Genomic DNA, 16,931 nt, shown 5'->3' with positions numbered 1-16,931 from the left:
AAAGCACAGAGATCGACACACGATTGAAAGGCACCATTTTTCCAGGGTGACCATACTTTCTGGTGCGGTTTATAAATCACACCTTCCGTTCTCGTTCATTTTACGCATCCTAAAATTAATATCTCATAAATAAAAAAAGCAACTATAAACTACACAAAAATACCAAACTCAAAAAAAAAAAACTATATCAAACTTCGAAAGACTTGTGAAAGAATAGAAAAGAATGAATATCCGAACTCAACACAAAATGGTTTAAAACGCTTCAATTTGACAGAAAAGGTCAAAATAAAATATGATTGAAATTTAGTTAAAAAATGCTGAAAACTGTTTCATTTTCTGGCCTTTTCTGGCCTTTAGAAGGCGATTTCGGCCATTCTGAGCGCAATTTGGGATCATTTGCTTTTTTGGCCTTTTCTGGCCTTTAAAAGGCGATTTTGGCCATTCTGAGCTCAATTTTGGATCATTTTGTTTTGGCCTTTAGGAGGTGATTTCGGCCATTCTGAGCGCAATTTGGGATCATTTTCTTTTTTGGTTTTTAGAAGGCGATTTCGGCCATTCTGAGCTCAATTTGAGATCATTTTCTTTTCTGGCCTTTAGGAGGCGATTTCGGCCATTCTGAGCTCAATTTGGGATCATTGTCTTTTTTGGCCTTTTCTGGCCTTTAGAAGGCGATTTCGGCCATTCTGAGCTCAATTTGGGATCATTTTCTTTTTTAGCCTTCTCTGGCCTTTAGAAGGCGATTTCGACCATTCTGAGCTCAATTTGGGATCATTTTCTTTTTTGGTTTTTAGAAGGCGATTTCCGCCATTCTGAGCTCAATTTGGGATCATTTTCTTTTTTGGTTTTTAGAAGGCGATTTCGGCCATTCTGAGCTCAATTTGAGATCATTTTCTTTTCTGGCCTTTAGGAGGCGATTTCGGCCATTCTGAGCTCAATTTGGGATCATTTTCTTTTTTGGTTTTTAGAAGGCGATTACGGCCATTCTGAGCTCAACTTGAGATCATTTTCTTTTCTGGCCTTTAGGAGGCGATTTCGGCCATTCTGAGCTCAATTTGGGATCATTTTCTTCTTTGGCCTTTTCTGGCCTTTAGAAGGCGATTTCGGCCATTCTGAGCTTAATTTGGGATCATTTTCTTTTTTGGCCTTTCCTGGCCTTAAAAAACGATTTTGGCCATTCTGAGCTCAATTTGGGATCATTTTCTTTTTTGGCTTTTTGTTGCCTTTAGAAGGCGATTTCGGTCATTCTGAGCTCAATTTTGGGATCATTTTCTTTTTTGGCCTTTTCTGACCTTTTGAAGGCGATTTCGGCCATTCTGAGCTCAATTTGGGATCATTTTCTTTTTTGGCCTTCTCTGGACCTCCCAGCTGGTCTCGAGGTACGATGTTTGCCTAACAAGCCAGTTGTCGTAGGTTCGAGTCTCGGTTCGGGAGAGACTGTTAGTGTTAGTAGGATCGTAGCGCTGGCTCCGCAATTGTCCTGTACACTTAACAGTTGGCTGCGAAGTCTGTGTATAATAAACAGAAGGTCGAGTTCCGAATCGGAATGTAGCACCAAGGCTTTGCTTTGCTTTGGCTTTTAGAAGGCGATTTCGGCCATTCTGAGCTCAATTTGGGATCATTTTCTTTTTTGGCCTTTCGTTGCCTTTAGAAGGTGATTTCGGTCATTCTGAGCTCAATTTTGGGATCATTTTCTTTTTTGGCCTTTTCTGGCCTTTAGAAGGCGATTTCGGCCATTCTGAGCTCAATTTTGGGATCATTTTCTTTTTTGGCCTTTTCTAGCCTTCAGAAGGCGATTTCGGCCATTCTGAGCTCAATTTGGGATCATTTTCTTTTTTGGCCTTTTCTGGCCTTTAGAAGGCGATTTCGGCTATTGTGAGCTCAATTTGGGATCGTTTTCGTTTTTGGCCTATAGAAGGCGATTTCGGCTATTCTGAGCTCAATTTGGGATCATTTTCTTTTTTGGCCTATAGAAGGCGATTTCGGCTATTCTGAGCTCAATTTGGGATCATTTTCTTTTGGCCTTTTCTGGCCTTTAGAAGGCGATTTCGGCCATTCTGAGCTCAATTTGGGATCGTTTCTTTTTTGGCCTATAAAAGGCGATTTCGGCTATTCTGAGCTCAATTTGGGATCATTTTCTTTTTTGGCCTATAGAAGGCGATTTCGGCCATTCTGAGCTCAATTTGGGATCTTTTTTTTGCCTTTTCTGGCTTTTAGAAGGCGATTTTGGCCATTCTGAGCTCAATTTGGGATCATTTTCTTTTTTGGCCTTGAAAAGGTGATTTTGGCCATTCTGAGCTGAATTTGGGATCATGTTCTTTTTTGGCCTTTAAAAGGCGATTTTGGCCGTTCTGAGTTCAATTTGAGATCATGTTCTTTTTTGGCCTTTAGAAGGCGATTTTGGCCATTCTGAGCTTAATTTAGGATCATTTTCTTTTTTGGCCTTTTCTGGCCTTTAGAAGGCAATTTCGGCCATTCTGAGCTCCATTTAGGATCATTTTCTTTTCTGGCTTTTAGAAGGCGATTTTGGCCATTCTGAGCTCAATTTGGGATCATTTTCTTTTTTGGCCTTTAAAAGGTGATTTTGGCCATTCTGAGCTCAATTTGGGATCATTTTCTTTTTGGCCTTTTCTGGCCTTTAGAAGGCGATTTTGCCCTTTCTGAGCTCAATTTGGGGTTATTTTCTTTTTTGGCCTTTTCTGGCCTTTAGAAGGCGATTTCGGCCCTATTACCGTCAGGTTTATTCTATTATCAACCGTGGGGTTAATAAAGTCGGAGAAAACTTATCTTTTTCAGGAAGATTACTCATGATGCAAGAAATAAACGCTCTAGGACTGTAATAGGACAAACTTGACGATAATAGAGCTGATATCCTACATAAGAAACAGAAGTAAATAAATATTCATTTGAGAATATGTGAAAAAATCATTTGAAAAAAAAGGGATGAAGCAAACTTGGTATTCCAAATTACAGTATGCAAAAAAAAAAAAAAAAAATTAAATTTAAATTTAAAAAAAAAAAAAAAATTAAATTTAAAAAAAAAAAACACCAGAAAATTGAAATACGGGAAATGAATGTTCAGTTCATTATTATAAAAACATAGCCAATTCTGTGCCATGTTTCTGACTTAGCTTTGATGAGAAGCTCTACGGACGAGAAGAACCCGTAGTAAAAGTATTTAAATTCTCGTATTCAACTAACAACTACCAGCGTCATTAAAAAATAGTAAAAAAAATCACAGGAGGGTTGTGTGCAAAGCCACGACCGCAAGGTTGAAGTAGAATACTTTTACACAGCTCTACTTAAAGCTGTACATTAACCTACGGCCGGGAGAATCGGTTCGCGCCGCTTTTCGCGTTTAGCCTGGCAGAGGCCTAATGCGCACGGCCAACACAATAGAAAGGTGTTTTCACATTGAAAATTAGACTCGGCTTTACTGGAGTAAGTGTTGGCAAATGCATCTACCGCTAATACCGCCGCTATCGTACGAAAGCGCGTCGTTTCATGTGGGGAATAATATCAACAACGAAAAATGACGCGCGTCTAAGCACACCCGAACTGTTTCGCCGTGCTGCTTCCATATACTTCCTTATAACATCCGCCTCATGGAAGTACCGGCTGCATCTACCGCTGAGGCTGTTACCATACTGCTACTGGTACCCAAAACTATTAACTCTTCAAATTAAGTGTTTTATTTGTCCTCAAAAGAACAATCGTTCATTCTTCTGAACAAAATGATCCAACTTTTCCATTAGAGGAAGTGCCGGCTGATGTACGGCAAAAATCTCGCCCGATCGCTCGCGTTGGCGTTCGTTCTCAGGCAGAGGCCTGAGACGTGGTGACCAACCACAGGGCAAGTGATTTGTTTAATTTGAAGGCAGCCACAGGCGCAACCCGGACGGTCCATCCAGCTCACCTTCCGACTAATGAATGTAGCTAGTTTTCCCAGAAACACTCTTTTATAGTCGAAGGGTGTTACGAAATAGGCCACGCCTTTCAGTTCAGTTGTTTCATGCCTTAATGTTCTTCAGACAAATTATTCCTCAATTCGCATTTGACTTTTGTATCCAGCGAATAAACACCGATGGTGCTCTTGTTCTCACACACGCAACGGTTTTAACTCGTATCTTATTGCGGTTTGTAACATCAAGCGATTTCGTTTGCTCGCTGTTGCATCACGTTGCAACTTGGCAGCTGGGAGACGACAAAATTCTGTTGATGCTAATTGATTGAATCGACTTCATATTAGCTCTGCATAGTCGAACTAACTGTCTTTGTGAATGCGGTCTCACAGGGCAGTTTTTTTTTTTTCAATGTCGGTTATGCTGATCACAGCCTTTGCGCTGCCCCTACAGTGGGGGGTTTACTAAATAAAGTAAAAATTAGACAACCACAACAGAATTTGATTGCATCCCGCACAGAATGTCCGCTTGTGTTGATGCCAGAAAATTATTAACCTTCAATTATTCGTTTATTTGCCTTGAAAAAGGCATTTTGCGGTTCAAAATCGGTTGCTGATCGCAACCTTTGAGCTGCCCTAACAGTGGGGGAATTAAGATATACGGACAACATGCACTGTGGAAGCTATTTCACATTCAGTGAATTAGCCGGGCGCGACAGATTTAAATTGCTAGGATCCAACACAGAATGCTTGCTTGCGTTGTCAAAAATTATTAACTTTCAATGACTTGTTTATTTGCCTTGAAAAAGGCATTTTGATTTCCAAAATTGGATTTCCTGATGGCAATCTTCATGCTGCCCCAACACGGGGGGAATAATGGCAGTCTGACGACACACGCTGAGAAAAACCGCGCTGCTCCTGAGATGTGGTGACCAACCACAGGGCTAGTGCTGCTGCTAAGGAAGGACGACTGCTGTGGTCGCTGTCTAGAACTATTATGAGCGGCTTCGGCTGACACAGGCTCTTATATAGGCCAAATAGCATGGTTTCAATTGCGAGGTATATAATCCTGTCGACCGTTCTTGGGAAGCAAGCATATAACGACCAATCAGAGGTCGAATTGTTCGTTTTGACAAGGCTTGACTATTTTCAATAGTACAATAGTGTGGATAATAAAATTACAATTATCTTATTTTGGGAAGAATCTTGGAAGATTTTCCAATCTATTGCTGCAAGAACGAAGGATATCCATCGAATACTAACCGACTTATTAGCATTTGAAATTGGACATATTTTTCACTTTTTTCGGTTTTAGATTTTCATTTCACATCCCTATGTAGCCGAACTTCCTGAGAGAAGTATTCTACTTCAAAACCAGCATGACTTTAATTAACTGCACGCACTAATTCAGTGGATCGCCAAATTGACTAAACAGCCGCTAATCCTATCGTTCGTTGTTGTTGGACTTGCATTAATCACTAATCTTCCAGACCCGAGCCTGACTTCGAATACAAAAACCAAAACTAACAAAACGAGGTATCAAGACGACCCCAGCTAGCACCAGCAGCGTTCGCCCCCAAAAACCCATCCGACCGACCTTTGACTGTGTGTTCCCTTCATTTGCAGATATCAGACGAATCATTCGGTAGCGACGAACTTAGCTTGAACGGTGACGATTCTCCCCTATCATCACGAAATGGCACTTGCTCTCGCTAGAGGGGATACAAAAGTGCAGCAAACAGCATCGAAACATTGTAAACGGATCACAACCTACGAATACCGTGAATGTGACAAATTATTCCATTTTCAATCACATTGTCTCATCGACTCTCTCTCTCTCAATCTTATATCTCATCATGTAATCAGATCTTAAATGTGTTTTAATGTTTTATGTGATTTCTTAATTATTGCTGGCGATCAGTTATGTCGATCATGAAAATTGTATTAATTTTAAGGTTAATAACTGCAATCATATTTTATACATATACTCTTATTATCTTATACTGTTCATAATTTTTGCGTTCGGATAGCGCCAAATAAACGTTTTTTTTGCTCACCTAAAACACGTGTACATAAAACCAAACATAACCCAACCCTGCGTACGTTTAACCATAGAAACCATCCGTCATTGCTATGTTTTTGCAGATTCCCGGCTCCCTGGATCCAAAGCTCGTTGTCAAACGGGTGAGCGAGCTGCGGCTGGAGTAGGAAGGCGGCATCGGTCAGCCCCAAACGAGAACTTGCATTTTGTAGTAGTTGGCCATCATGACCACGGGACGCAAATTCCACCCGCGTGTGTGTTTTCTTTCACTCCATCAACACAACCGTCTCGGTTCATCGTACATAATATTACTCTAGCTTACAACCATTGTATGTCTGTGCTAGCGCGATTGCGTATAAAAGTTTGTGTCCGTTTTATTTTTTTGTTCGCGTTCTCAGTACTTTTACTTTTTTTGTAGTGTTTAAGGATTTTTAGCACTACGGTTTACTTCACTATAATACTGGCATTTACAATATTTTTTTGAACAAGATGGTTCAATCTGAGTCTTGCCATTTTCCACCGAAAATATGACATGTTAATGGGTAGACTGAAAAAGTTTGATTTTCAAAATCAACGAGGGATTTATTGTGAATTAAAATAGCGACAAAAAGTTTTATTGATTTTTTTTGCGAATTATTTGCAATCGACACCCGAAAAGACATATGTAATTAATCAAGCTGTCATGTAACCTAATGAAAACAAACTCTACGACAAATATTAAGAAACCATAATTAGCGTGTAAGGTAGTTCATTTTTTATGTAAAATAATCCAAACACTGAATGATAATTATATATTGATTTAACATTAGTCAACAGTGGAAATAAACATCTTTCAACAAGAGATAAAATCTCAAAACGCGAATGCTTCTTGCTATCGGTGTTGAGGGTTGCTTTTTTTGCGGAAAGAAAATTCTTCTTGTTCGTGGTTAACCAATTGAAGGCCCATAATCAATTGCCTTTTTATCGATTTATCAAATTCCATTTCAGAAAGCCCACCTGGAACCGTTGATAGAGGATTTGATAGAGGAAAACTGGGATTGAAATAAGGGCAAACAAACTATCGTACTACACTTAGTGCTATAATGTGTGTGAGGGTAACATAATAGTAAATAAAGGTAAAGGCTGAGTAAAGTATAATGAAAATATGATGAGTAAATTACTAAGTAATTTTCTTTTCACAACCCCTGAATAAAAGCATTCTGCAAGAACAAAATGTGTTTAAGTGTGTGGTACTATACTGAACGGTAAGTGTTATACAATATTCAGTAAACAAAAAGACATCCATTCCCTTTCGTACCTCATTTATCTATCAGTTCTTTTTATTCAAGTAGTACTATCATAATTAAATTAACTTTCAATTCACCTAAAGTATATAAGAAAATAAGTTGGTATCTGTAAGCAAAGATGACTAGAACAAGATACCTGACTCTTGCCAAATTTACGGACATGATTGTCGCTGCGCGTGAGCAAAAGTCGAACTAATTTATACATTGTTAATATGATGTATACTTGACGTCAAAATCAACTGACGACAAGGCCAAGACATGACTGCTGAAAGGTGAAACAATTTTTTCAGTATCCATGTGGACGAATGTACGGTGCTGCCATCCGAAAAATGATAATAGAGACAAATCGCACGAAATGACCGATGGTCGAATATCGACCATTTTTGATTTGAATGAAACATTGCACACGTATTTGGCTTAGCAAACTAACATTTTTCACAGGTGGAGAGATTTTTTACACCCATGAGTTACATTCTAAAAGGGCGTATGCTTTTTGGCACAGGTTTTTTTCGAAGCATTGTAGCCCAGAAACCTTTTATTGTATAAAAAAACTGTCTAAGAATGAGTTGTAGGAAATTAAAAATGCACCATAAAAAAATATACACTGTACAAAGTAATTTTTTTTTGACCAAGAAAAATTAAGAATAAACATTAAATTTCAATTTAAAAAAAAAAAGAGTTGAATTTTTTTTTAAAGAAACTTGACGTTAATACGCAACTTTTTAAAAAAAAGTCCAGGATGGAGAAATGAAAAATATTTTTTTAATGGCACATTAATTTTTTTATAAAAATTCTAATTTAAACATTTTTCAAAATATTTGTATTCTGATGATTTTAAAAGATGCAGAAAGTCATTTTGAATCAAAAAGCTTTTGGTAGTAAACATTTTAAAGGCATCGGTTTTCGAGTTATTTCTAATTTAAGCTCGAAAAATTATTAATATTTCGGAAAATACACGTTTTTCTTAATTTTTCCATGGTTCTCCAGCAAAAACCATACGTTCATTGGAATGCTTGATCAAAAATATACAATTCATTCTTTGACAACAAAACGATTGGATAAATAACTCAAGCGCTAAACCTTAGCCTACCTACACGTTCTCCCTTGCCGAATGTTTTATAAAAAAATATGTTTGTCGTGCAACACTACCTACTTGTTTACTAATAATAACTGTTTGTAAAGTACGCAACCAATAACTACTGGGTTACCTATAATATCTGTTTTCGTATATAAATACGATTGAACTACTCCAGATGTGTTAGTAACAGTTTGCATTTTGTGAAGATGAATAAAGTTTTTTTTAATAGGGGGGAATGTTTGTAATGATTTATTTATGTACTAATATCTATTCAGAATTAATATTGTGTGTTCTGCCACAAATGGTGACATTTCAACACTATTATATATATATTTGTACGTTTTTTTTATATTATTGAATGTTATTAGCTTTCGCAGTTAAGTTAATGTAATTGTAGAAATATTATCAAACCTACTTGTCAAGAAAAAAAAGGAATAAAACAAAACTTAAAATAAACTTAAAACTATCTTACTGACTATAAAGTGAGCTAATCGTTGCAATTAAGGATTGCAACGATTTTTGTCGGAATTTGTTGATAATTTGGCTTGACATATTTTCTAATGTTTCTACATTAGTGAGCCTATGTAGCTCGTTCGTGCTAAACCAGGGAGGACGCTTAAAAATCATTTTCAAAAGTTTATTCTGAATCCTTTGAAGTGTCTTCTTCCTGGTTGTACAACAACTTGTCCAGATGGGAACTGCATATAACATTGCTGGCCTAAAAATTTGTTTGTAAATTAAAAGTTTATTCTTGAGACAAAGTCTAGAATTCCTGTTGATAAGAGGATATAAACATTTGATATACTTATTGCACTTTGACTGGATATTTTCAATGTGCTCCTTGAAAGTAAGATTCTTATCATAAATTAGCCCTAAGTATTTAACTTGATCATACCAATTTAAGACCACACCGTTCATCTTAATAACGTGGTTATGGGTGGGTTAGAGAAATGAAACTCTTGGCCTATGAGGAAAAATAATTAACTGTGTTTTAAAAGCATTAGGAGAAATCTTCCATTTCTGCAAGTATGAAGAAAATATATCTAAACTTTTTTGTAGCCGACTGCATATAACACGAAAGCTTTTTCCTTTTGCGGAAATGCTTGTATCGTCACAAAACAGAGATTTCTCACAACCTGGTGGTAAATCAGGAAGATCAGAAGTAAAAATGTTATATAAGATTGGGCCCAAGATACTCCCCTGAGGCACACCAGCTCTAACAGGGAATCTATTAGATTTACCATTTAGATAGTTAACCTGAAGAGTGCGGTCAGTTAAATAACTTTGTATCATTTTTGTGAGGCAAAGCGGAAAACTGAAATTTGGCATTTTAGCTATTAAACCTTTATGCCAAACACTGTCGAATGCCTTTTCTATATCTAGAAGTGCAGCTCCAGTCGAATAGCCTTCAGATTTATTAGTTCGAATCATATTTGTTACTCTAAGTAACTGATAAGTAGTGGAATGCCCATGGCGAAAACCAAACTGCTCATTTGCAAAAATTGAGTTCTCATTAATATGTGTTATCATTCTATTGAGAATTATTCTTTCAAAAAGTTTGCTTTCAACAAGTAAACTAATTGGTCGATAACTTGATGCCTCAGCTGGATTCTTCTCGGGTTTTAAAATTGGAGTTTCTTTGGCATTTTTCCATTTCGTAGGAAAATGTGCTAGTGCAAAGTATCTGTTAAAAATTTTTATCAAGAAATTTAAAGAGTTTTCGGGAAGTCTTTTAATAAGGATATAGAAAATCCCATCATCTTCTGGTGCTTTCATGTTTTTGAATTTTTTGAGAATAGTTCGCACCTCATTCAAGTTTGTTTCCAATACCTCTTCAGAAAGAAATTCTTGGGTGGTGATCTGATCATACTTTTGGTTTACTTCATTTTCAATAGAACTTACGAACTTACGTTCAAATTGGAGTTATGAACACTCTCAAACTGTTGAGCAAGTTTTTAAGATTTTTGTTCATTCGTTAGAAAAATGCAATCACCATCTTTAAGGACTGGAATTGGCTTCGAAGGTTTCTTAAGAACCTCCGAAAGCTTCCAGAAAGGTTTTGAATAAGGTTTTAGTTGTTCAACTTCTCTCATGAAATTCTCATTTCGCAAGAGAGTGAATCTATGTTTAATTTCCTTTTGTAATTCTTGAAAAATAATTTTCAAAGCAGGATCACGAGATCTTTGGTATTGACGACTCCGTATGTTCTTCAAACGTATAAGAAGTTGAAGTTCACTGTCAATAATTGGTGCATTAAATTTCACTCGAGCCTTAGGAACTGATAAATTCCGGGCATTGAGTATTAAGCTGCTAAAATTATCTAATGCTCTGTCAATGTCAGCACTGTTTTGTAAAATGATATCATCATTCAAATTTTCTTCGATCGTAGAACGATATCTATCCCAATTAGTCTTGTGATAATTTAACACAGATCTAGTGAGATTTAAAATAGTTTCATGGGAAATAGAAAATGTTATGGGAAGATGATCAGAATCAAAGTCAGCATGAGTTAATAAATCACTGCATGAATGACTTTGATTTGTTAGTACCAAATCAATTGTAGATGGATTCCTAATAGAAGAATAACATGTAGGACCATTTGGAAATAAAACTGAATAAAATCCAGCCGAGCAATCATTAAACAATATTTTTCCATTGGAATTGCTTTGAGCATTATTCCAAGATCGGTGATTCGCATTAAAATCACCGATGATTAAAAAATTAGATTTATTTCTTGTGAGTTTTTGCAAATCTCCCTTGAAATAATTTTTTCGCTCACCAGTGCATTGAAAAGGCAAATACACTGCGGCTATAAATAAAATGCCAATACTTGTTTCAATTTCATTTCCCAAACTCTCGATAACTTTGGTTTCAAGATGGGGTAAAACACGATGTTTTATCCGACGGTGGATAACTATTGCAACTCCACCACCGGCAACATCAATTCTATCAAACCTATGAACCATGTAATTTGGGTTCTTTTTTAGTTTAATATTTGGCTTTAAAAGCGTTTCAGTCACAACTGCAATATGCACATCGTGGACTGTTAAAAAATTGAAAAATTCATCTTCTTTCGCTTTTAAAGAGCGAGCATTCCAATTTAGAAAATTTACAGCATTATTTAAAATCATTGCTGAATTTCAATTTCATAACAATAGTAGTTGTAAATTTTATACCTTCTTGAACAGCCTCGTACATTGAGTTACAGTTCAACAAAACGGACATTAGCTGCAGCATGGATTGTTGTAGGTATTCAATATTTTCTGGAGTTGGACTACCTAAATCAATACTGGCTGACTTTTCAGCACCAAACACGAATGGCTTGTTACTGTTTGAATTTGAAATATTACCTGTAAGGACACTGGCATATGAACAGCCTGGTGTTGCCTGAACAGGATTTTTTGTCTGAAATTTGTTATCTGAATTTAAATTATTACCTACAGACACACCTGCTAATGAAAGTGCTGGTGATGCCTGAACAGTATTGAAAGTCTTTCGTATACCCACATTGACAACAGGTTGCTTAGAATTTCTACGTTGTCTGGAAGCAATAATTTTTGACCTTACAGGACAATTAAAGTTATTAGATTTGTGATTTCCCCCACAATTTACACATTTGAAGTGGTCTCTTTCACGGGGCAGGCTTTATGCTCAGTATGAGAAGTTTGAATTTCTTGATCCCCAACGGAAGAAAGAATATCATACCTGTTAGTCGAAGTTTCAGTGTCACTTGGAGGAGATGCCTCACGTTTCCTTGAAGCCGCATCAAAGCGAGCTTTTTTTTTTCCAGGCATAACTGGAAAACTTCACTACACTCTCACTTCACTATAGAATTTAAGTAGAAATATCTCAAACCAAATTTACTCACTAAACACTCGTTAACGTTAAAAACAAATTCATTCCTTTGCGTTCTTCTTCTTCTCATTCTAGCATGTATCAGTCTTCAGACTGTTACATTTGACGTATGGCACAGCGTCGACCCGCTATATCGCCAACAATTATTTGTTAAAGTCCAATTGACTTTCGAAGTTTTAATCTTGATTTTAGAGTAGCTTTTCAATATCGTTTAGGAATTGTACTACATTTTTCATCGTTTCAACGTTCTTTGCTTCATATAATGTTTCTATGCTGTTTAGATTGTCTAGTCCGTACTTTTTTCTTGCATCCGCATATTTTTTACAGTTCAGTATGATGTGTTTAGCATCTTCAATTTGATTGCACGTTTCGCATAAGCAATCAGCTTCTAAATTCATTTTATAGAGTCCGTATTTCGAATAATCATGCCCTGAAAAGATTCTATTCAATACCCGAATTTCTCTGTTGTTAGCCGTAGTTTTTTATACCAGGGATCTCTTTTGAGGCAATTTTGTAATGCGAAAAATTTTCTTCCTTTGCCCTGTTCGGCTGTATAATCAACGTACCACTCTTGCGTCTTCTCTTCTGCTAAGTTCTTAAATAATAATATCGCGTCATTGAGTAGAGTTTTGTTGTCTACTGTTGTTTCATGGTTCACCGCTGCTTTAGCTAATGTGTCTGCTATCTCATTTCCTTTTATGTCCGCATGACCGGGTATCCACTGTAGTACTGTTTTCGTGTCTCTTGCCATTTGAAGGATGCTGTCAATTATTTCATCGATAACATCGTAGTGTTTTGAATTTTCTATCAACGTCAGTCCCGATTTGGAATCCGACATGATTACGGCGTTTGTTATGGAGTTGTTTTTAATGAACTGTAACGCTAAATAAATCGCTTGCAGCTAAGCTGACATTATACATACATTATTTCTTAGTTTAAGTGATAATTTCGTGTTGCTTTTTTCGTGATATAGACCTATGCCGCAGAAATCGTGATTTTTGGATGCATCCGTGTATACTATTTGTTTTTCAGCGTACTTTCCGTGTATTAGTCCTAGCGTTAGTTGTTTAAGAATTTTTTTTGAGGTGCATTTTTTGTTCCACACTCCATGATTGAGTTCCAGTTCGACTGTTACTGTGCAGCAGTTCCTTTCCATTATTTTTTCCTTGGACATATTGCGGAAAATATCACTGTGTTCTTGCGAAATTGTTTCTAAATACGAATATCGTTTTGTTTCATCTGATAGGTTCATCGATTTCATTATCTGCTTCCAAACTGGTGTGTTGCGGTGACAGTTTTTAACCAGATATTGACCTGCTAGGTAAATTCTTCGAAACTGCATAGGTTGTTGCGCTGCGATTGCATGTAATGTATTTATTGGAGTGCTTCTTGTACAACCTGTTATCTTACGTAGACATTGATTATTCAATGTATGTAGGAAATTCATATTATTTTTGGTAGTCGAACTGTATGTTGTAACGCCATATTCTAGAAAGTTTCATATTATTCCAATATATATCAAATTCATAGTTTCAGGATGTCCACCGTGTCGTATTCCACTTATCACCTTCAACATATTGAGTCTTTCTATAGTTTTCTGTTTTAGATCGCGTACGTGGCTACCAAGCCTAAAATGCTTGTCGATTAGGACTCCAAGATACCTATGATGATCGACAGTTTCTATTTCCTCATTTCTCACTACAATTTGAAGTTCTTTATCGTTTGCTTGAAACAGTATGGATTTGGTTTTTTTTATTCGGGTTGATTTCTAGGCTAAGTTTTCTGGTCTCCGCATCAAATTGATCAATAAAATTTTGTGCTCGTTGTTTCACTTCCTCGATATTTTTACCTTCTATCAGGACTCCGAAGTCATCGGCAAATTGGACTAATGTTACTCCTTCTACTTGTATCGCGTGTAGAGATCTTGTGTACATGTTAAAGAGTGTGGGAGATAAAACATCTCCCTGTGGCAGGCCATTGCTGATCGTCCTCTCTATGCATTGTTTTCCTACAGAAAACTGTATTTTTCGTTTCCTGAGGAACGCAGAGAAATAGTTTAGGTATTCCCGTGGTGTTTTCTGTTCTATAAGTATTTCCTCCAACTTGTCGATCTGTATGGAATTAAAAGCATTGGTCAAGTCTACAAATATAGCTGCTGCCACTTTTTTCTTTCTTTTTATTCTGAAGATCTCGTTAGAAACAAAATTTGTGAATTTGTGATACTCTACCAATATTGCTGCGTTTAGTGTTTTGCTGAGACAATTAATCATTGAGAGCGGTCTTACTCCGTCTATCGATTCTGGGCATTTATCAGGCTTTGGTATAGCTATAACTTTTACGGTCTTCATACTATCTGGTATCGTTCCTGTCTTCCATATATTGTTTAGTTCTTTGATTATTAAGTTTTGTACCTTTTCAGGCATTATTTTCATCATTTCATATGATATTCCATCTGACCCAGCTGCTGTTGGTTTATTTTTTCTAGCGAGAAAGACGTTCCATTTTTCTCGTGTCAAAATGTTGTCGTGTGTCGACTGCCCCGTCGTTTTGTAGCCATCTATTTCCTCTAGAGGAAAGTATTTATCCAAAAATCTTGAAGACGGCGTGGTTGGGTCTATTGAGTTAGCAAACTCTTTGAATTTATTTTGTGTCGCGATCCTTTTTTCTCTTAGAAACTTCCCTTCAGCCTTTTTTAGCTCCAATAGCTCGGTAATTCCGCTGGTTCTTTATGTTATCTCCTGTACTATGGTTAACTTGTGGCATTTCTAGTCGTTTATTTATACCTTCGAGTACTCTGGTTGTCTCCGTGTTGTAAATTTGTTCATTGATGTTTTGTTGTCGGTTTTTCTCGATTTATTGTGCCCATCGATCGAAGTCAGTAGCTCTGTATCTGTTGAACAAAGCTACAACGTGTTCCTCTCTCTTAGGTTCAGTCTTTTTTTTTCTTGTCGTTGTAGATTGTTATTGTGTCGGTAATATTCGTCTCCTCCATTGTGCGTTTCGTTTTTTGCGTGCGATATTGGTTCGCATCTTTGGTTTTGTAATTTCCTGCTACCATTTTGGAGTATGTGTCTGTAATGGCCGGGAATTCCGATAAATTGTTTAGTAGTTCGTATCGATTTTGAGTCAAGGTAGGATTCATTTCTCTAGCTTCGAGGTATGTCAAGTTAGTTTTGGCCATTATGGTTTTAATATTTCTCTGTCGCGCCCATTCCTGGCAGTTGTCAACGTCTGTTGTACAATGCTTTTCTTCCGTTTTACAATACAGACACGTTTTTTCGCTAGTACAGTTACCTCGTTCCATGCCCTCGTGTTTTTTGGAGCATGTTTGGCAACGTTGTTCTGATCTGCAAGAATTTGTTTTATGGCCATATCGTAGACAATTATGGCACAGTACCGGTTTGTTCATGAATGGTTTCACCTTATTTATACAGCAGTACAATTTCACTTCACTTGGTAGTTTATTTGAACGGAACGTAATACTGATTCTGTTGATAGGAGTTTTGATGTTGTCTACAAAACGGGTCAATCTGTAGATACTGATGATTGGTACCTAGCAGGTTATATTTTCTTTTATCTCCTGTATTGTCATATCGTTCGGTACTCCAGTAATGACGCCCGTGATAGAAATAAAACTGCGGGGAATGTAGATTTTATAATTGTTCTCCTTTAGTGTTTTATCGTCTTGTAATTGATTTGCAATGGTAAAGTTCTTCACGAATACAAGTAATTTTTGCCGTCCTAGGGGTCGCATGTTTATCACGTTGTCTCTATATTTCTTAGTTTTGGATAAAACTTTTCCCAACGATAGTTTATTGATGAATTTCTCTCGGTTCTCATGATCATTTAGCTCTGCTATTAATCGATATGGTGCAACATCTGTATGCCGATATTCATATTTTTCATAGTGTCTTTCTATCTCACCGCCCCCGGCAGTTCCGGGATCAGGAGGATCCAGATTCATTTTGAGGTTAGGTCTTACGACCCCTTTATTTCGTTTTTTTTTTCACTTATTATATGTTTTTTTTTTCTTTAATTCTTTCGTAACAGTAAAAATATATGGTTATTTTGAATAAACAGTGCGAATATAAACACTTTTCAATATTTTTCAATAGTCCACCAGTTAAGAACATCCGTACTATTCCGCCCGATGATTACAAAACCACGTGAACCATTTCTTAACGTTTCAACAGGTAGTCTTTCAAGAAGATTGCCTGTTGAAAGCGAAAAACAAAATTTCAATATCTCTCGGTAGTCTAAGACTTAGCCTCGAGCTGTTGGTAAAATGCGACCGTACTGTAGGACAGTTCAAGTCGATCTGATTTAAAAATTGGTTTGTGATCGAAAAAATGAAGATGAATAAAGTGAAAATGGAATACACCAAGCCCAAATGCTGTAAACCCTTTCCTGATCATCGGTGCTTATCAAGCTTATGCAAATTAAAAAAAAAACGTTATTGCAAAACGTTTTTTTCTTTATCAATTCGTGATTCGTGTAGTTAATGGAATAATAGTCAAGCCACCATTCATCCCTTTGTTGTTTACTATTTAGAATCTGGAACACTTAAGAATATCAGCTTCATCATTATATCGGAAGTACTCCATCATGATACTGTTGCGGTTCAGGTGTTCATTGCCAAATTAATGAGTTTTTTTAAAACAACAATACAGTTTGAAGTCTTTGCAAGTTCAAAACAAAATATAACGTCGATGCAGAGTGGCATTTTTTTGCGACTTCTCATGGTAAAGGCCCATGTGATGCAATTGGTTGCAT

At 36.7% G+C, this 16,931-nt stretch overlaps 1 protein-coding gene across 4 annotated transcripts in view; it reads left to right on the top strand.

Moving 5' to 3' along the window:
- Window positions 1-7,082, top strand: part of LOC129722181 (6-phosphofructo-2-kinase/fructose-2,6-bisphosphatase) — a 48,386-nt gene extending 41,304 nt beyond the window's left edge. Inside the window, exon 8 of one of the 4 annotated variants that reach the window (XM_055675466.1) lies at window positions 6,927-7,082. In XM_055675466.1, coding sequence (XP_055531441.1) covers window positions 6,927-6,980 — 54 coding nt within the window. In that variant the 3' untranslated portion in view covers window positions 6,981-7,082. Of the gene's footprint in view, window positions 1-5,524; window positions 5,986-6,043; window positions 6,802-6,926 lie in introns of those variants that run through there. The other 3 variants (XM_055675465.1, XM_055675467.1, XM_055675464.1) reach the window with 3 other exon arrangements.
- Window positions 7,083-16,931: the final 9,849 nt, after the last annotated feature.

Source organism: Wyeomyia smithii, chromosome 2 (genome assembly GCF_029784165.1).
Source record: "Wyeomyia smithii strain HCP4-BCI-WySm-NY-G18 chromosome 2, ASM2978416v1, whole genome shotgun sequence".
In the NCBI taxonomy this organism is placed as follows: Eukaryota; Metazoa; Arthropoda; class Insecta; order Diptera; family Culicidae; genus Wyeomyia; species Wyeomyia smithii.
The sequence above is the reverse complement of the archived record's forward strand: the minus strand, read 5'-3'. Positions and strand labels throughout refer to the sequence as shown.